This window comes from Hylobates moloch, unplaced genomic scaffold (genome assembly GCF_009828535.3).
Source record: "Hylobates moloch isolate HMO894 unplaced genomic scaffold, HMol_V3 SCAFFOLD_20, whole genome shotgun sequence".
Lineage (NCBI taxonomy): Eukaryota > Metazoa > Chordata > Mammalia > Primates > Hylobatidae > Hylobates > Hylobates moloch.
Window position 1 is genome coordinate 54680030 of NW_026652295.1, and position 21244 is coordinate 54701273.

Sequence of the window (21244 nt, forward strand, 5' to 3'; positions counted from 1 at the left end):
GGGCAGTCGCGCGGCGCGGTCGCCCGGCGGGTAGGAATTACCATCCCAGCATCCTGCGCGGCGCGGGGAAGGAAGCCCGGGAATGAGAGAAAGCGACTCCGGGGGCGTAGCGGGCCAATAAGGGCCGCCCCTCTTTTGAAGCGGTTTTCGGCTCTTTCCGCCGGTGGCCTCCTAGCTCACGCAGGGGCGGGTCCCGGTAGCGCGAGGCGGTGCAGGGCGGGAAGGGGATTCGTGGCGGCGGAGGCGGCAGGGACAGCAGGAGCAGTGGTGCTGTCAGCGCGGCGGTCGGAGACATGGGAGACCCGGGGTCGGAGGTGAGTAGTCGAGTGAGGGTCCTGGCGTTCTCAGAGGCGAACCGCGAAGGGTTTGTGTTTTCTGCGGTCTGAGGCCTGGTGCACCGTCGCAGCCTCGGGGCGATACCTTTTCAGTGTCTTGGGCCGAGGCCAGCTCTGGGGCCTGGTGCGTGTCTGAGTGAGGAACCCGCAGCAGCAATGGCCGCCCGCCCCCCGGCATGGGCCCCGGCTGGGCCAGTGAGAGCGACGTTTTAAGGCAGGATTGCCCTTCGGTATTGAGCTTGCGTTCCTCCTTCTGGAGTAGATAAGGGGAATTCTGAGAGGCTGGTAACGCGTTTTCAGCGTTGGGTCCCTGCAGCTCCGCACACGCTGTGGCAAGAGCCAACTGCTCGAGTTCTGTTCCTAGTCGGGTTTCCGTGCAGTTGTGCTCAGTTCGTTTTCCTCAAGCGCTCTCTGTTTTTAATTGTTCCTTTCGGAAACGCTCTCTTCCTACAAGAATGTGGCTGAACAGATAAGCATGTTTTGGCTTGTTTTTATAGATAATAGAATCTGTCCCTCCAGCTGGCCCTGAGGCATCTGAGTCAACAACGGATGAAAATGAAGACGACATTCAGTTTGTCAGTGTAAGTAGCAGTGATGATTGGGTTTTTCCCAGAGTAAAAGACTATGGTGGGCCATTATGTAATTTTACCTCACCTGGTCATTTAATGTTTATGAGTGTCTAATACATACTAGACACCGTGGAGCATGGCACAGGATTGGGAGATTTACCAAAAGAGCTATCTGAGCCACCCCCGTAGCCATCACAAAGAGCATGTCCTAAAGAACGTGCTGTACACTTAATCTCGCCCCCTGCCTTTCGTTTAGACTTAAGATAGACGCTGGTGTCTAAAACGCTGTATTGAAATGGAGCAAGAGTAACTTCTAAAGGCGACACGGAGGAAGGAGCTGCTAATGATGAGCAAGGACGTAGAAAACAGGAAGGGTTGTGAGAGCCCAGAATCTTAGCGTTATGGTGCTTCTAACATGAAGGCAAATAGCTTGAGATTTCTCTAACCTCTGAGATCATCATGTTACAGCATAGTACAGTTGATGCTCATAATGAAGAATCCTACATCACTGGGAACATGCTCTATTTTTCTGAGTTTCTTCCCTTTGGGACAGTAGTTTTCAAGCCTTAGTAAGTATAAATAGGCAGATTCCTGGGCCCCACTGCAGACCTACGGAATCAGAATTTCAAGGCGGGGGCCTAGGAATCTTCATTTTCAGACAAGTGCAGGGACATAAGGATTTCTGAGCACACTTTGTACAGCATGGGTTTCCAAAGCAGAAGGGAGTGTTTTTTTTTTGTTTTTTTTTTTTGAAACGGAGTATCGCTCTGTCGCCCAGGCTGGAGTGCAGTGGCTCAATCTCGGCTCACTGCAAGCTCCGCCTCCCGGGTTCACGCCATTCTCCTGCCTCAGCCTCTCCGAGTAGCTGGGACTACAGGCGCCCGCCACTACGCCCGGCTAATTTTTTGTATTTTTTTTTTTTTTAGTAGAGACGGGGTTTCACCGTGGTCTCAATCTCCTGACCTCGTGATCCGCCCGCCTCGGCCTCCCAAAGTGCTGGGATTACAAGCGTGAGCCACCGCGCCCGGCCAGGGAGTGTTTTATGATGTATTTTGGGGTGATTTTCATCCATAATTGTTGGAGTTTTAGAAAGGCTTTACGTAAAGTGGTATCTCAGCTAGCTAGACAGAAAACAGTTCTGTCCCAAACTCCTCTTTTGGAATGCCGTAGTTAGTTGCAGTTTGGTATTCAAGCTGTAGAATTTTTCTTTAATGGAGTGTCTGTCTAATGTTTCTATGTTTTTTAGTTTTTGTAGGTTTAGGGCGACTTTGTAAGTCACTTGTTTTTTAAATTAAAATTTCCTCCCTAAACATTGTTTTGTTAACATCGTTGTTTGTTTTTCGTGTTTTGTGTAGAAGTTCTTTACCCTGTCACTTTCTGGACCTATTTCCCAATTAATAGTGTGTGTATATTTTGTTCCTGACATTTGGAACCTTTCTAAATATTGATGGTACCAAGGGAGATTGTATGCTGACTCTGCCTTCACTGTTGTTATGGAGTAAGCAACGTAACTTGAAATCGAAGAGCAATGGTTTCTGTTTTTGTATCGAAAAACATTTGGGAAGAGGATTTCATGGGTCTTTAGGAAAAATAATTTTGGTTCCTCTTAACTGGCATAAAAACAGGAATGATTGGGAAAGATGATCTTGATGAGTTTTTTGTGCATCTGTATGTAGAAGTGACACGTCTGATTGATGATCTATGTGCCATTGAGAAAGTATGTAGAAGTGACACACGTCTGATTCATGATCCATGTACTGTTGAGAAACACAGATGGGATGTACAAAATTAAGTTTGGAAAAGTAAATAGGTATAGATTTGTGTAATATCCTGAGGAATAAATCATTATATTTTAAATTCTGAGTTAATATATAGGCTGTGTTTAGCTGAGGTTTAAAACTCTTACTTTAAATTTTATTTTAAATATAAAAATCCTTCTACATCTTTTCATACAATATTTTGTATATCCAGCGTGATAGAACCCTTTATATTTAACCCTGTTCAAAATAGAAGATCAAAGGTTTGACAGCTCTTATATGGAGAAGTGAATTACATGCTGTCAGTGTAATTGCAGTACCAGGAAGAATGTAGTAAAACATCCCTGTTGCATTTCAGTGGTGCCACGTAAAAGACAATGATAACTTAATTCCACTTTGAAATACACTCAGAGACAACTTTCCTTTGTAACCCCATCCTATACTGGGCTCTACCAGGATATGCTTATTTCTCTGTGTTTTTTATAGTACCATCCAGTAAAGATGCAATGCTGCTGGGTATAGTTCTCCGCTTGCGGGTTCTTCAGATTAAAAGAAAAAAAAGTTTGTTACTTCTTGATATATTCTAGTTTGGATTCCTTAGTCTTTTCATACAAATGTTGATTATCCAGCCTTCATTCTACATTGTGGCACAGAATCCTCTTTGTGTTCTGTCATGTACCTAGCCTCCAAAATAAACAATATGCTGAAAGAAAGGAATGATAAAAGATTTGGGGATACAAAAAGAGTCCTTATCTTAATGTAAATTTTATTGAAATATAGTACATATACAGGGAAGTTTACTTCCTCCTTGCCATCACTGTTTTTGTACCACATTACCATTTGTCTAGATTGATTATCTTGTTTGTATTCTTTCCACATACTCCCCTATGTGGTTAACCTTCTTGAAACAGCTCTAATAATGTTCCCATCTTGATGTTATTTATTGATTCCTTTGCCTACAGAATAAAATCTAGGCTTTTGACTAGGGCATTTATGGCCTGGTCTATGATGAGGGTAGTGTATATGTAAAGAAAGGATCAAGAAGACTCAGAGTTTGATGTTTGGCTGTATAGTGATGTGGAGGATAAAGCAGGGTTATCAAAGAACTTTGTTATTTTGAACTTAGCTAAGAGATTACTGATAATCATTTCAGTTAGAAAAAATTGTACTATGAAATCTGTATCTTTTTTTTTTTAATGAGGTAGGGTCAGGGGGTGGGTTTTTCACTATGTTGCCCAGGCTGGACTTGAACTCCTGGGCTCAAGTGATCCTCCTGCCTCAGCCTCCTGAGCAGCTGAGACTGGCACTGTGCCTAGCTGAAATCTGTATCTTTTTAAATCAATGTCTATGCTATTTCCCATTTTGAAAGGAATCTACATGGCTTTATTCCTCTATATAGATTTAGGCTCTTTGGGTTTTGTCATTATTACGTTTTTGTTTTTCCTTTTTACTAGCAGGAACATTATTACAAATTCATGTACTCTGACTCTTTTCCCATGCCTTTTTTTTTTTTTTTTTTTTAAGACAGTGTCTTGCTCTAAATTGTATCTAGGCTAGAATGTGATGGCATAATTATAGCTCACTGTAGCCCCAACTTCCTGGGCTCCAGTGATCCTCTCACCTCAGCCTCCCAAGTAGCTGGGATTACAGGTGTGAGCCACCGCACCCATCTGATTTTTTATTTTTGTAGAGTTGGGGTCTCACTGTGTTGCCCAGGCTGGTCTTGAATTTCTGGGCTCAAGTGATCCTCCTGTCTTGGCCTCCCAGTGTGCCAGGATTACAGATGTGAGCCACTGCTCCCAGCCCCTTTGTCCCTTTTGTTTCTAATTATTCTGTGCCACTTGCAAGATTTTCTCAAGAATCTTTGCCAATTCCAACTAAAAAATCTCCCACTGATTGTTAAATTTAAGTTTAATTTGAATGATTGTTCATGACTTATAAATTTGCCCACTTCCTTTTTAGGAAGGACCATCGAGACCTGTTCTTGAATACATCGATCTGGTCTGTGGTGATGATGAAAACCCGAGCACCTATTATAGTGATGTAAGCACATTATATTTGTGTTTGTTCAGTTTTCTTATTAAGTGCAATAGTGTGTTGGAGGTGGCTTGAACTGGATCGTAAGAACTAATTGTTGGCCAGGCATGGTGGCTCTCGCCTGTAATCCCAGCACTTTGGGAGGCCGAGGCGGTTGGATCACTTGAGGCCAGGAGTTCGAGACCAGCCTGGCCAATAAGGTGAAACCCCTGTCTCTACTAAAAATACAAAAAATTTAGCCGGGCATGGCGGCACGTGCCTGTAATCCCAGCTACTTGGGAGGCTGAGGCAGGAGAATCACTTGAACCTGGGAGGTGAAGGTTGCAGTGAGCCGAGATCATGCCATTGTGCTCCACCCTGGGCAACAGGGCAAGACTCCATCTCAAAATAAAGAAAAATCTAATTGTTAAACTTTCAGGAATTTTGTGAGCTGATTGTAAACATTAACAGTTATTACAAATTAAAGTATATAAATGCACAAGTACATAAATGATCATTATATTTAATACATCATTTCCTACTTAATACATCATTTCCTACTATCTGTACACTTGAGGTTGTTTGCATCTATTGGTAGAAATACTATTAATACATAATAATTTCCTGCTGCAGTATTGATAGAACATTACCCCATTGTAATCAGTAAAATGCAAACTAGAGTTTGATTTATTATTTGTTGATTAAACTTAAGAAAGTGAAGGATAGAATGTTAATGCAGATTAAATTTCAAAGTGTGATGTGTCTCTCCTAGACTAAATGCAATACAAAAAAATTGAGGAAGTTGCTTTGCAATATTCCAAAACTCGGCCAGGCATGGTGGCTCACACCTGTAATCCCAGCACTTTGGGAGGCCAAGGCTGGCAGATCACTTGAGGTCAGGAGTTTGAGACCAGCCTGCCCTGTGGTGAAACCTTATCTCTACCAAAGATCAAAAACTAGCCGGGTATGGTGGTTCATGCCTATAGTCCCAACTAATTAGCCGGGTGTTGTGGTGCGTGCCTGTAATTTCAGCTACTTGGGAGGCGGAGACATGAGAATTGCTTGAACCTGGGAGGTGGAGGTTACGGTGAGCTGAGATCATGCCACTGCACTCCAGCTTGGGTGACAGAGCGAGACTCTGTCTCAAAAAAAAAATTGTTTTTTAAACTCTTCACTAGTTCAGAAAGATGTTGATGTCATTGATGAATGAGTGAAACTCTAATATATGTCTTTATTGTTTCACTTTCATCTTATTCATTAATGTAATTGAAAATATTATCCACCCTTCATGTTGCTACTACAGTCAGCCCTTCATATACTGTGGGTTCCACATCCGTGGATTCAGCCAACTGTAGATGGAAAATATTTTTTAAAACAATAAATAAAAATACAATAATAGACACATTAAAAAGTAATACATTATCAAAACTATTTTATGGCATTGATATTATATTAGGTATTAAAAATAATCTAGAAATGACTTCAAGTATAGAGGAGGATATGCAAAGGTTGAGGGCAAATACTTCATTTTATGCAAGGGACTTGAGCATGGGAGGATTTTGGTATGGGGAGATGCAAATAGCCTACTCATTTGCAAATCATATGACCAACCTTTTTGCTAATTGAATGATAATAATTCATAGTCAAATTTTGTGAAACTTGTTGGTTGTAGAATTTTAAGAACTAATAGTGGGTTTTTCAAGAAATAGCAAGTCATATTGATATTATAGATATAAACTGAAAATCAGGTTAAATATTTAAGTTTAAAATGTATTTCCAAAATTAGATAAAGAATCACTAAGAGAACTTTTTACATTGACCCTTAAAGTGTTATGAATTTTACTTACATATGTAAAATTATTTTTCAGATTCTGTTTCCTAAAATGCCAAAACGACAGGGTGATTTTTTGCATTTTTTAAATATGAAGAAGGTGAAAACAGACACAGAAAATAAGGAAGTGAGCAAAAATCATTGTGGATTGTCTAAGGCAAAGGAACCACATTTCAAGTATATTGAACAACCAATCATTGAAGAAAAGCCATCACGTTCATCAAAGAAAGAAATAGATAATCTTGTGCTTCCAGATTGTTGGAATGAAAAACAAGCATTTATGTTTACAGAACAATACAAATGGCTTGAAATAAAAGAAGGTAAATTAGGATGTAAGGATTGTTCGACAGTTCGGCATTTGGGATCGAAAGCAGAAAAGCATGTCCATGTGTCCAAGGAATGGATTGCATATTTAGTAACCCCTAATGGCAGTAATAAAATTACTAGGCAAGCTTCTCTACGAAAAAAAATTAGGGAACATGATGTTTCTAAAGCCCATGGTAAAATTCAGGATTTGTTAAAGGAATCAACTAATGATTCAATTTCTAATTTAGTGCATAAACAAAATAATAAAAATATTGATGCTACTGTAAAAGTTTTCAATACTGTTTACAGTTTAGTAAAACGTAACAGACCTTTATCTGATATTGAGGGGGCAAGAGAATTACAGGAAAAAAATGGAGAGGTAAATTGTTTAAATACACGTTACAGTGCAACAAGAATAGCAGAACATATTGCAAAAGAAATGAAGATGAAGATATTTAAGAATATTATAGAAGAGAATGCCAAAATCTGTATCATAATTGATGAGGCATCTACAGTTTCAAAGAAAAGCACCCTAGTGATTTATCTCCAGTGCACAATTCAGTCAGCTCCTGCACCTGTTATGTTATTTGTGGCTTTAAAAGAATTGGTGTCAACTACAGCAGAGTGTATTGTCAATACATTATTGACTACTTTAAATGATTGCGGTTTTACAAATGAATATTTGAAAGCAAATTTAATTGCATTTTGTTCTGATGGTGCTAATACAATCCTGGGAAGAAAGTCTGGAGTAGCTACAAAATTGTTAGAAAATTTTCCCGAAATCATCATTTGGAACTGTTTAAATCATCGATTACAATTGTCACTTGATGATTCTATATCCGAAATAAAACAAGTTAATCATTTGAAAATATTTCTTGATAAAATTTATTCTATTTATCATCAACCTAATAAAAATCAAACCAAGCTTCTAGGAACTGTAGCTAAAGAACTTGAAACTGAAATTATTAAAATTGGTCGGGTAATGGGACCAAGATGGGCGGCATGTAGTTTACAAGCTGCTACTGCTGTATGGCATGCATATCCTATATTATATATGCATTTTTCTCATTCTTACTCTGGTTTGGCAAATAGATTAGCTAACATTAATTTCTTACAAGACCTTGCTTTAATGATTGACATTCTTGAAGAATTTTCAATACTTTCAACTGCGTTACAGTCAAAATCAACTAATATTCAGAAAGCACAAAAATTGATCAAACGTACCATAAGAGCTTTGGAAAATTTAAAAATTGGTACTGGAAAGTATGAATCTCAAATTGAAGATTTGATCAAGTCAGATAAGTTTAAAGATATTCCATTTAATAAAAACAATAAATTTAATGCTCTTCCTAGGAATATATTACTAGACAATATAATTCAGCACATGAACCTACGCCTTTTATCTGACAGAAACCATGAAAATATTTTTAATTACTTTGATCTGCTAGAACCTTCTACATGGCCTTATGAAGAAATAACTTCACCATGGATAGCTGGTGAAAAAACATTATTTCATTTGTGTAAAATCTTAAAATATGAAGTTGATTTGAATGATTTTCGGGAATTTGTAAATAATAACATAAAATCAAACAATGTTTCAATTCCTACAACTATATACAAAGCTAAAAAGATAGTTAGCACCATTGCAATCAATAGTGCTGACGCTGAAAGGGGTTTCAATTTAATGAACATAATTTGTACAAGGGTGAGAAATAGTTTAACAATAGATCATGTATCAGATTTAATGACAATAAATTTATTGGGGAAAGAATTAGCAGATTGGGATGCAACACCATTTGTAAAATCTTGGTCAAATTGCAACCACAGGTTGGCTACAGATACAAGAGTTCGGCAAAAGTCAACAAAAGTCTTCCATGAGAATCAATTGGCTATATGGAACTTACAATAGAATATTGTATATGTTTTTTATCATCTGTAAATTATGTACTACACATCCTTTATATACATAAAGGCTTTTTTTTTTTTTTTTTTTTTTTTGGAAAGCCAGTTAAACTTTTATCAGCATGTTGCTGTTTAAAAGGCGTTCTTTAAGAAGATAATCTTGAAGATTGGTTTTAGGAGCTATGGTTTTTTAGAGATTGGCCCATGTTTGCTAGAGTGGGTCATAATACATATTCCATGAAGTTCTGTACAGAACAAACACTGTTTATAATTTTGTACTGTTTTACTTTAAGTAAGGTTGCAAAAAATAGCAGGACTCAGATAAGTTCTAAACCCTGGAGGTTATAGTAAATAAAAGAGAAATGGAATAAAAACTGTAAGCCTTTTGGCTCTTGTCTTTCTCATTTCCATATCTGTGCTATCTAGTATGGTAGCCACTAGCTACATGTGGCTGATCAGCTTAGGACTAAAAGTAAAATTTTAATTTATTTACTTTTACTTAAATATAAAAACTGAAACAATGTAAAATATTTTTCTGCTTAGCTTTACTGTTTTTCAGGAATACATTTTACTCTGTTACCTTGCATAAGATATGGTTGTTGCAGTGCGCCTGTCAAACTTGTGTGTCATTTCCAATATTGAATATAAACATATTGCTGATAGATATGATACTGCTGTCAGCAGATGGATTCAATGCAAGTTATTTTTTCTATGAATTGATGTAACATCATTATCTGAATATTTTATGCAGACAACAGGAATTACAGTGATTCCTGTGTAAATTGTAACTGGTAATTGAAATACTTATTTTAATCATGATTAAATTATTTTTCTAGTTTACACATGAATATGAGCAAATTTTTAAATTTAAAATGAAGGCATACTGAAAAAGAATCAAGTGGAGATGCAGAACCTAGTACAACAACTGGAACAGTAAACACTCAAAGAAGGTATGTTGCAGATTTGACAATGAATGGCAATTGCAATTTGCTGTGGCAGAGCGAAACAACCTGCTATTTAAGAAACAAAGTAGGAAAATTGAGACTTCAGCAGATGCAAAATGAATTGGGTAAATTATATTTCATATGCCAAAAAGAATCAATGGAATTTAGTCACCTAAAATCAGAATTAACAAGAATTTTTAAAAACAATTTTAGAAGGAACTAAGGTTGTAAGTTTGGCCAGATGTAAAATAGCTGAGATTCTTTTTTTTTTTTCCCAAGAACAAGTTTCACTCTTGTTGCCCAGGCTGGAGTGCAATGGCGCAATCTTGGCTCACTGCAACCTCCGCCTCCTGGGTTCAAGCGATTCTCCTGCCTCAGCCTCCTGAGTAGCTAGGATTACAGGAGTGTGCCACCACGCCTGGCGAATTTTTTTTTTGAGACAGAGTCTCATTGCGTCACCCAGGCTGGAGTGCAGTGGTGCAATCTCGGCTCACTGCAACTTCCACCTCCTGGGTTCAAGCGATTCTTCTGCCTCAGCCTCCCAAGTGGCTGGGATTACAGGCGTCTGCCACCAAGCCCAGCTAATTTTTTGTATTTTTAATAGAGACAGGGTTCCGCCTTGTTGGCCAGGTTGGTCTCAAACTCCTGACCTCAGGTGATCCTCCTGCCTCGGCCTTCCAAAGTACTGGGATTACAAGAGTGAGCCACCATGCTCAGCAAAATAGCTGAGATTCTTGCGTGAAAGAATTAGGTTTTTTTTTTTTTTTGGATGGGAGAGGGGAGAGTCCTGCTATGTCACGCAGGCTGGACTGCAGCGGCTCACTGCAGCCTCTTCCTCCTGGGCTCAAGCAGTCCTCCCACCTCGGCCCCCTGAGTAGCTGGGAATACAGGTACGTGCCACCACACCCAGCTAGTTTTTATGTCTTTTTGTAGAGATGGGGTTTTGCCATGTTGCCCAGGCTGGTATTGGACTCCTGGGCTCAAGCAGCCTTCCTGCCTTGGCCTCCCAAAGTGCTGGGATTATAGGCATGAACCACCATGCCTGGCCAAGAACTAGTTTTAAATGGATAAATGAAATTATTTCAGTTGAAGAAATTGTTAGAAAATTACGAATAAAAGCCTAAATAAGATGTTTTATTAAAAAGTACAAGGCCTTGCTGGGCACGGTGGCTCATGCCTATAATCCCAGCACTTTGGGGGGCTGAGGCAGGTGGATCACGAGGTTAGGAGATTGAAACCATCCTAGCTAATACGGTGAAACCTCATCTCTACTAAAAATACAAAAAATTATCCGGGTGTGGTGGCACGCACCTGTAGTCCCAGCTACTCGGGAGGCTGGGGCAGGAGAATCGCTTGAACCCAGGAGGCGGAGGTTGCAGTGAGCAGAGATCACACCACTGAACTCCAGCCTGGGCGACAGAGCAAGACTTTGTCAAAAAAAAAAAAAAAAAAGAAGTACAAGGCCTTTAGTTCAGCACCAAACAATTGCTCTTAGAATATAGGACCTAGCAATATTAAAGATTAATTGATCCTAAATCTGAAAAATCATAAGTACATTTCTGTAGTTTTAGAACAGTTTCATAATTTGAGAAACTACCCAACTAACACACTACATTGTGTCTCATAGGACTTAATTATGAAGAAATAATTTCAATTTATGGCCCCAAAAGTCGAATTTATGGCCAGGTGCAGTGGCTCACACGTGTAATCCTAGCACTTTGGGAGGCCGAGGCAGGTGGATCACCTGAGGTCAGGAGTTCGAGACCAGCCTGACCAACAAGGTGAAATCCCGCCTCTACTAAAAATACAAAACTTAGCCAGGCATGGTGGCAGGTGCCTGTAGTCCCAGCTACTCAGGAGGCTGAGACTGGAGAATTGCTTGAACCTGGGAGGCAGAGGTTGCAGTGAGCTAAAATTGCACCACTGCACTCCTGCCTGAGCGACGGAGCGAGACTCCAAGTCAAAAAAAAAAAAAAAAGGCAAATTTATGCAGCTGTTTTTTTATAATTAATTTTAATTATTATTATTATTATTTTTTGAGACAGGGTCTTTCTTTGTTGCCCAGGCAGTGGCATGATCATGGCTCACTGCAACCTCTGCTTTTAGGCTCAAGCAGTCCTCCCACCTCAGCTTCCCAAGTATTCAGGATTACAGGCACACACCACCACAATTGGCTAGTTTTTGTATTTTTGGTAGAGACAGGGTTTCCCCATGATGCCCAGGCTGGCCTCGAACTCCCTGGTTCAAGTGATCCACCCGCCTTAGCCTCCCAAAATGCCGATATTACAGGTGTGAGTCACCGCGCCCATCTCATGCAGCTTTTAAAATCTCTACGTATGTTATAGCAGTTTCAGCTAGATGAGAAAAAAAGCATTTTCTGTCACAATAAATGGCACTCCAGCTAAGTTAGGTTAAAAAAAATCAGATTTCATTAGAATTTTAAAACAAACTTGATGTTTCTGTTATTTCTTCATTCCACTAAATGATATGGTTTGAAAATATTTATGCTCAGATTTTTAAATGGTCTCTACAACAAACTCACTTGTTGGGTACAATTAAGTGCTCATTGTATAAGTGCACATGGTACAAATCAACACCAGCTTATAGGATTGTGGAAAGAATTAAGAGATGAATTTAGTGATCTTATATACCCTGTCAGTTGGTCATGTTGTGGAAGAGCTCTACAAAACTTACTGTACTGTTAACTCCAAGATTTTCTTCCAGTAACAGGAATGCTAGCCAGATATTTAATAATCAAAGACCAAAAATGGCAGTTTAATTTTTCTACCCAATATCCTATGGCATATGAATGATCCAAATTTGAAGCTCCAAGGATAGGAAAAAGCTTACTTGTGCCTGTCCTAGACAAGTACTAGAGTTTATATTGAAATCAAAACTTCTAAAAATAAAAATCAGTAAGATTAATTTTACTCTTTTTTCTAACATGAGTCAGTATGCTTGAAGTTTTCATTGTATTTGATAATGTCATGTAAATTTACTGTAAAAATAAGAAATTTTTAAATGCTTTATTGATTAAATTTAGGGTTGCTTTTCAGTATACTCAGTAACTCTGAAGTCAGTGTAAACAGTACTGAGCTTACATAAGATTTATTGAATTTACCTAACTTAGGCAAATGTTTTCAAACTTAACATGCTTTTGGTCCAAAGTCAAATCAATTATTTTGAAAAAGATGAATGGGATTTTTTTCAGTGTGGATATGAAAAATAAAAGAAAATGATAGCTATGTTTGGAACAATTTGGGTTTGTGAGTCTACTTTGTCATCTGTGAATTTTATGAAATGTATCTACAAATCAAGTATGATGAAAACAGGAATTGAGATGTGCCTTAGGTGTGAAATACACATTAGATTTTAAAGACTTAACATGCAAATTATCACATTTAATAACTATGTTGATAATATGTTGAAATAATATTTTGGATATATTGAGTTAAATAAAATAATCACTGTATTTCTATTTCAGAATTACATATGTGGGCCAGGCGCAGTGACTCACGCCTGTAATCTCAGCACTTTGGGAGGCCGAGAAGGGTGGATCACAAGGTCAGGAGATAGAGACCATCCTGGCTAACACGGTGAAACCCTGTCTCTACTAAAAATACGAAAAATTAGCTGGTGTGGTGGTGGGCGCCTGTAGTCCCAGCTACTTGGGAGGCTGAGGCAGGAGAATGGCGTGAACCCGGGAGGCGGAGCTTACAGTGAGCCGAGATCACGCCACTGCACTCCAGCCTGGGCGAGAGCGAGACTCTGTCTGAAAAAAAAAAATAGAATTACATATGTGGCTTGCAGTATAGTTGTATTAGACAGCACTACCCTATATGATAGTTACTCTCAAAACCAAGTTTCACCAATCTAGACCTTACTGTTGACTTCAGGATCCATAGTCAACTGTCTTTTTCATCAGTTTTACATTGTTGTTCCATAGGCATGTTAAACTGAATAGGTCCAAAGCTGAATTTATTCATCTCTCATCATATCTGTTTTGGAAAATGGCCCAACCATTTCCCTTGATGCTCAAACTAGAAATGTAGAAGATATTTGAAACCTTTTCTTCATCCACCTTGCCCTGTCTCTTCCACCTCTCCTACTGTAGTTATTTTGGTTCAAGTCATTGTTTTTCTTGCTTAGAGTAATATAATAACTTTCTAACAAGTCTCTCTGCCTTCATTCTTGCCCCTTGTTAATACTAATATATCCTTCATACTAAGGATTGACTATTCTAAAGTTTACATTTATTTTTATATAACTTTTATTAGGAAGACATTCAGACAACAAGAAAGTCAAATCACTTAAACAGATTTATAATCTTGTGTAGCAAATCTAGAGATGGATACAGTCTTTGCTTGAGTAGCTCAATAGTGTCATTGTTGTGTTATCTGGGGTGGTTTTGGTCTTTTCCTCATAATTGCAGGATGCCTGGCACAGTTTTAGGGATGCTCGATTTAAGACAACATGGCAAGGCCTGGATCAAGCCCTTTGTATTCATCAGAAAGTCAAAAGCTTTGCCAGAAGATATTTCACTGGCCAGAACTGTGTCAGCATGGCCATACTCACTGCAAGGGAATGTTGGGATGTGAGCTTTTACCTTTCATAGCTTCTGTATTAGAAGTAGTCAAGGGAAAAAGAATTGGGAATGGGTGGTTGGTTAGCTGGTCTATGAAGTCTAACATATTTCTCCTCTACTGAAAAGGTTTTACTGGCTCCCCACTTTGTTCAGGGTAGTTTAAGGTTATAATGAGTCTGCGCCCTCCATCTGTTACTGAGCTCAAGGTAGCTGCCACTGGCCTGGTTATGAAAGGGCAATTTAAAGATGATCTAATAGGGTCTGTTTGTTTTGTAGGTAATAAAACTGACATTTCAAGAGGTTTAGTCAATTGCCAGGGTCACAGTTTGTTATGAACAGATAACCAAAATTATTATTGAATGTTTGGGAACTGAAAATGTGATTTATTTATTTATTTATTTTTAGTATAGAAACTGGCTCTTGCCATGTTGCCCAGGCTGGTCTTGAACTCCTGGCCTCAAGTGATCCTTCTGCTTTGGCCTCCCAAAGTTCTGGGATTACAGGCATGAACCACCGCATCTGGCCTGAAATATGTGATTTTAAATTATGTTCCACCCTTTTTCTTTTTTTGAAATGGAGTCTTTGCTCTGTCACCAGGCTGTAGTACAATGGCACGATCTCGGCTCACTGCAACCTTCAACTCCCTGGTTCAAGTGATTCTTCTGCCTCAGCTTCCTGAGTAGCTGGGATTACAGGCACGCGCCACCATGCCCAGCTAATTTTTGTATTTTTAGTAGAGATGGGGTTTCACCATGTTGGCCAGGCTGGTCTCAATCTCCTGACCTCGTGATCCGCCCGCCTTGGCCTCCCAAAGTGCTGGGATTACAGGCATGAGCCACTGTGCCCGGCCGTGTTCCACCTTTTAATATAAAGATGGCCTGGGAGAGTTGATTGCTGTCTCTGAGTATTATATTTATCTGTCTTTCAACAAGGATAATAATTGCATCTTGAATGGTTCTAGTTATTTATTTATTTATTTATCTATTGAGACCGGGTCTTACTCTGTTGCCCAGGTGGGAGTGCAGTGGCACAGTCATGGCTCACTGCAGCATTGAACTTCCAGACTTGGGCAATCCTCCTGCTTCAGCCTCCCAAGTAGCTGGGACTACAGGCATATGCCACCATGCCCAGCTAATTTTTAAATTATTTGTAGAGACGGGGTCGTCTTCTGTTGCCCAGGCTGCTCTCAAACTCCTAGGCTCAAGTGATCATCCTGCCTCAGCCTCCCAAAATACTGGGATTACAGGTGTGAGCCCCCACATTCAGCCTAGTTTCAGGTTTTATGGGGCCTGTTGATTATTGAATTTGGCACACTAAGAAGAATAATCCCATAAAATTGTGAATATACCATTAGAAATGATTCGAAATATTTATTTAGATTAAGAAAACAAATCATTACAATCTTCACAATATTTAAAAGTTAACAATATCACAAAACATAGAGGTGAAAAAGATGATATTTTTATTAATTATAGCTCTATAATTATTTTTAATTATTTTTTCCTAGATTTTCTTTTTTTTTTTTTTTTAGACAATGTCGCACTCTGTTGCCTAGGCTAAAGTGCAATGGTGTGATCTAGGCTTACTGCAACCTCCACCACCTGGGCTCAAGAGATCCTCCCACCTCAGTCTCCTGAGTAGCTAGGACCACAGGCACACGCCACCATGTTAGGCTAATTTATGTATGTTTTTATAGAGACAGGGTTTCACTATGTTGCCCAGGCTGGTCTCAAACTCTTGAGCTCAAGCAATCCACCGACCTTGGCCTCCAAAAGTTCTAGGATAACAGGCATGAGCCAGATTACTTTTGGTTTTATATGCATTGATTGTCTCCATTTGACAATTCTGTAATATCCTTTTCTATAGAGGTATAGTTTTCTTTTGGTTTTATATGTATTGATTGTCTCCATTTGACAATTCTGTAATATCCTTTTCTATAGAGGTATAGAAGGGTAATTGACAGTATCTTCTAGCATAGTTGATGGAAATTTGCTTTTTTGTTTTTGACAGTTTACATAGGTTTCTTTCCAATTCTCAACTGTGACAAATCCATATAATTTTTAGGATTATTATCACATGTGGGGAAACTCTTATTAAGAGTCACATCTGAACTACAAGATTTCAGAGCATTTCAATTTTCTGTGGAGTGACTGCTCTTAAATATTGTTTGAATTGACCATTCAAAGTATTCCTAGAAGACTTCCCAACTGAGATGGCCAGCAATAGTTTAACTATACATGGAAGAAATTTCGAAGTACACAAATATCCCAGTCACTCCTTAACAAGAGCTCAGAAATGTCTACTGCCACTATATGGTTACAACAGGAAGGGAAAGTACACAGAAGGTGCAGATGAAATAGAAAGAGATGGTAGTCTTAACTGACTATGGTAAAAATATTTTTGTGGCTGGGCATGGTGGCTTACACCTGTAATCCTAGCACTTTGGGAGGCCGAGGTGGGCAGATTGCCTGAGCTCAGGAGTTTGAGACCAGCCTGGGCAACACGGTGAAATCCCATCTCTACTAAAATACAAAAAATTAGCCGGGCGTGGCAGCGTGTGCCTGTAGTCCCATCTACTCGGGAGGCTGAGGCAGGAGAATCACTTGAACCCGGGAGGTGGAAGTTGCAGTGAGCCGAGATCGCGCTACTGCACTCCAGCCTGGGCGACAGAGCAAGACTCTATCTCCAAAAAAAAAAAAAAAAAAATTGGAAATTTAACAGAAATATATAAATGTGAAGAGATATTTCTGTGGTTCCTTTTTTGGAAGGTACCCCTTCAATTAAGCTTCATAGTTATTCTGCCTCTGACCTAGCTCTTTTGATTTTTTGGATTCTTGAATGAGGTAAAGCAGACTTGGGAAATTGTTAGACACTTAATAAGTAATCAACAAATATTATCAGAAAAATGATAGAATTATGGATAATTTTTTAAGCTGGTTGTTGAGTATTTGTGTGTGGAAGGGAGGGGTTTGTTTTACTTTGTATTTAAAATTTTCCCAGTAAAAGTATTTTTAAAATCACATGAGATAAATGTAAAATAATTTTACTTTTTTCTATGCTGGAATCCTTTAAATAGATTATGTTATTTCTTTCTTTTTTTTTTTTTTTTTGAGATGGAATCTTGCTCTGTTCCCCAGGCTGGAGTGCGGTGGCACAATCTCAGCTCAGTGCAACCTCCTCCTCCCACGCTTAGGCAACTCTCCTGTCTCAGCCTCCTGAGTAACTTGGATTACAGGTGCGTGCCGCCACACGTCTAATTTTTGTATTTTTAGTTGAGACGGGGTTTCACCATGTTGGCCAGGCTGGTCTCAAACTTCCGACCTCAAGTGATCTGCCCACCTCAGCCTCCCAAAGTGCTGGGATTACAGGCGTGAGCCACCGTGCCCGGCAGATTATGTTATTTCTAAATAATAATAGCTATTATTAACAATTTTTATTTTTAAGCAAAAACACCTAGTAGATACAAAAACAACTTACAAATATTTCAAATACTATAAAACAATACTATGAATTGGCTCTTTTTTAAAAAAAATTGCTTTTTAAGTATTATATTACCTGAAACAAAGCACCTTAGGTTCTAAATACAGCATTGGATTTTGTTGGAGAATCTGCAACCTCCCTGGTGGTGAGCACACAGAGACATGTGCCGTGTAAGCCCTCAGTAACACTGCTGGGCTCCCCTAAGGGAGCAACAGGCTTGCTGAAGAAACTGATGTAGATTCCACCCTGTGTAACAGTGGTGCATCAAACTTGAGAATTTCTACCAGTCAAATACGCATGTATAATGGTCTCTTCGAAGATACATATTTCACCATTCCAAAATATATAGTTGGTGTATGAGAAAAATTTAAGTTGTATTCCTACCTCGAACAAAATTCTAGAAAAAATTAAAGATGGAATAAAGAAAAGTTGAAGTCATAAAATAAAAATAAACTGATGAATATTTTTGTGTTCTCTGAATAGGAAAGATATTTTCAATCCAAAGGTAGTGCAGCCAGAGTGCTCCAAGAAACCTTAACTAATTCATGAGTTCTGCCTGTGTGTTCTCCTATATAGGGGTGAACATTGCATTAAGAATTTTACTCTGTGGTAGATGTATGGTCAGCATTTTCATCTCTTCAATGACAACATTTTTCCTGTGAATGTTTTTCATGCATTCGTCCAATTTTGCAGCTTTCTCACATTTTTTATTATAAAATCTTTGTATTGATGCTGTGCCACGGAATTTCTTGAACACATATTTTAGTGACATGGAGTTTCCTGGACCAGGAGTTTGCAGGTGGATTCGTGGATGGTGGGAGGCCCGGGGGTTTTCTTCCAGGCTTTAAATGTTCCAAAAGCCTTCTATTTATTGTCATAGAGACCACTGATTCTGGCAGATGTGGCTTTTCTGGGAAATTTTTGTGTGTGTATCCCTGTTCTCTCTGGTTCTCTGATCCAAGATGGATCTGCAAGAGCTTCTGTCACCAGCCCTGCACTCCCCAGGCCCTTCAGCACCTGCATCTTCATGTGAGCCTTTCACCTCAGGGAGTATGTTTTTGCTGGACCTTTCTGAGATGTGCTGCTAAGAGCCCTCTAGATATTCTCTGTGCTTTTTCTCTCAGCATTCCATCCTCATGACTTCTGCTGAAGCTCAGCTTCCACAGCTCTGTGCTCACTCAGTTGTTAGATTTTTGGGTTGAAGATTTTGCACTTCCTGGTGAGTTCCTCCTTTTCAGGAAGTATCGTTTTGCTGATACTCAGATTTGCTGTTCATAAGGGACTTTGATATTCTCTTTGCATTTTCTTAATTTTAATTGCTTTTCCTTTTGACTCTGCAGGATTTATGTGACCTACTTGCTGAAAAAAAATGGGGCAATTTTTTTTTAATCTTCTATATTTTGTTTCTAATTTTTCCTTGTTGCATTGTTTGCTGTCTCAGAGGAGAAGGAGAAAGAGGGTAAGGCCAGCTACCAATGTGCTCATATCAAAGAGGTATATCCGGTGTTGCTAATCAGAAGCCTAATGCAACTCTGATTGTCATTTTATTCAGAAGCTGTCTTCCCATACTCCTCGAGGCTGTTTTAATCTGATAGACTAGAATTTGATGAAAATGCCTGTTGTGTTGCTTTTTTTTTTTTTTTTTTTTTGAGTCAGAGTCTTGTTTTGTCACCCATGCTGGAGTGCAGTGGCATGATCACAGCTCACTGCAGCCTCGACCTCCTGGGCTCAAGCAATCCTCCCACCTCTGCCTCCCAAGTAGCTGGGACTATAGGCTCACACCACCACACCTGGCTAACATTTTATTCTTTGGTAGAGATGGAGTCTCACTACATTGCCCAGGCTGGTTGTGCATCTTTTTCATTCATTGTGCTGAGTACACAATGGACCCTTTCGAACTGAATACCTGTATTCTTCAATTCAGAGAAATTTTATTTTTATGTAGTTTCTATATGATTTTCTCCTCTCTAGTTTTTATCTTTGAATTTCAGTTATTCTGGGAATTCAGTTGTGGACTGAATACATGTCCTATCTTTTCACTGCAATTAAAATCCATGCATATTTCTTTTTTCAGTGTCTGGGAAATTTCCTTAAATGTATAACTTCCAGCCTTTTAAAATTGCAGCTGTTACATTCTAATTTCTGGTTGGGTGCAGTGGCTCATGCGTGTAATCTCGGCACTTTGGGAGGCCAAGGTAGGCGCATCACTTGAGGTCAGGAGTTCAATACCAGCCTGGCCAACATGGTGAAAACCTGTCTCTACTAAAAAAAAAAAAAAAACAAAAAAACACAGCCATGCGTGGTGGTGCATACCTGTAATCCCAGCCACTCAGGAGGCTGAAGTGGGAGAATTGCTTGAACCCAGGAGATGGAGGTTGCAGTGAGCCAAGATCTCAACTCTGCACTCCAGCCTGGGCAACAGTGAGACTCCATCTAAAAAAAAAAGAAAAAAATTCTAATTTCCAAGAGCTGTTTCTTGTTTTCTGATTGTTTCCTTTTTCATGTAATACTATGCTTATCTCTGGATGCCTTTGATTTATCCTCTGAAAATAATAGTTTTATTAAAAACTATTTTTTATTTAACCTGTTCCCTGGGAAGCTTCACTGGTAGTCATTGGGTAGAAGGGCATTTGTTTTGTTGGGATAGCTACATAACAGTCTGATACTGAGTCTTATGGTTTATGCTAAGTGGTTCTTCACAAGTTTCCTTGGTTTTCCTGGCTGATAATGTTTGCATAGAGGACAGACAAAAGGGGGCTGGAACTGACTGTTAAAAATAGACGTAAAATGAATTCTGTTTTTAGCTGTCACTGATGCTCGCAACTGCACATGATGTCCCGGGCCATGGGTGAATCCTTTGAACTTAATGCAGAGAATGTCTTGTGAGTAGATATGTGGAGATGTGCGTATGGAGTCTTTAAGCGTTTTTGTTAAGTGGCGCCTTACCTCCATCATTCACTGTATGTGGTGTCATAGTTCTGAGTCCTTCCTAGGTTCCCTGGGGCAGACTGGTTTGCTGCCTTTGCCCTCTGAAATAAATTACTACTTCTCCACCTACTTTTGTCTCCAAAAGCTTTCTCAGCTGTCTAATGGATATAATACTAGATAATATCTTACAAAGCTGTTGCATAGATTAAACGAATTTATATATGTAATATGCATGGCACAGCACCTGGCATGGAGTAATCATTCTATAAATCGTAGTTATTAGTATTATACAACTTCTCAATATCCCAGACAGTCCTGGTCATATTAATTACCTGGATAGTGACGCCAAGAAAAATCTCTACTGCTGCCTTTGGGACTTACTAATTTATTTGTGTTCATTTTAGCAAAATAAAAAATTGAGAGAAATGAAATAAATTCTTGCTTTAATCCTACCATTACACTGTCTTAATTACCAGAAATGTGTGATAAATTATAACATCTAATAGTTAATCATTATTCAGTATTCTTTTTCACGAATATTTTGACTGTTTTCATACCTTAGTCCAGAAAAGTTTTACAGTCATTTTGACT

At 39.1% G+C, this 21244-nt stretch overlaps 1 protein-coding gene across 2 annotated transcripts; it reads left to right on the forward strand.

Moving 5' to 3' along the window:
- The first annotated feature begins 48 nt into the window (after positions 1-48).
- On the forward strand, positions 49-9545 carry KIAA1586 (KIAA1586 ortholog). Of its 2 annotated transcripts, XM_032141057.2 has the most exons (4): positions 49-314; positions 833-916; positions 4624-4704; positions 6546-9545. In XM_032141057.2, exons 1-4 carry the CDS (start codon positions 294-296, stop codon positions 8721-8723), a joined length of 2364 nt encoding a protein of 787 aa, XP_031996948.1. In that variant the 5' UTR covers positions 49-293; the 3' UTR covers positions 8724-9545. The 2 variants fall into 2 exon arrangements, with proteins under 2 accessions (XP_031996948.1, XP_031996950.1); XM_032141059.2 differs by lacking the exon at positions 4624-4704.
- Positions 9546-21244: the final 11699 nt, after the last annotated feature.

Excerpts from the sequence above, each read along its gene's own strand:
- KIAA1586 (XM_032141057.2), top strand. The coding sequence starts at position 294 with ATGGGAGACCCGGGGTCGGAG. Across the intron at positions 917-4,623 it reads ACGACATTCAGTTTGTCAGT|GAAGGACCATCGAGACCTGT; the intron begins GTAAGTAGCAGT and ends CTTCCTTTTTAG. Across the intron at positions 4,705-6,545 it reads CGAGCACCTATTATAGTGAT|ATTCTGTTTCCTAAAATGCC; the intron begins GTAAGCACATTA and ends ATTATTTTTCAG.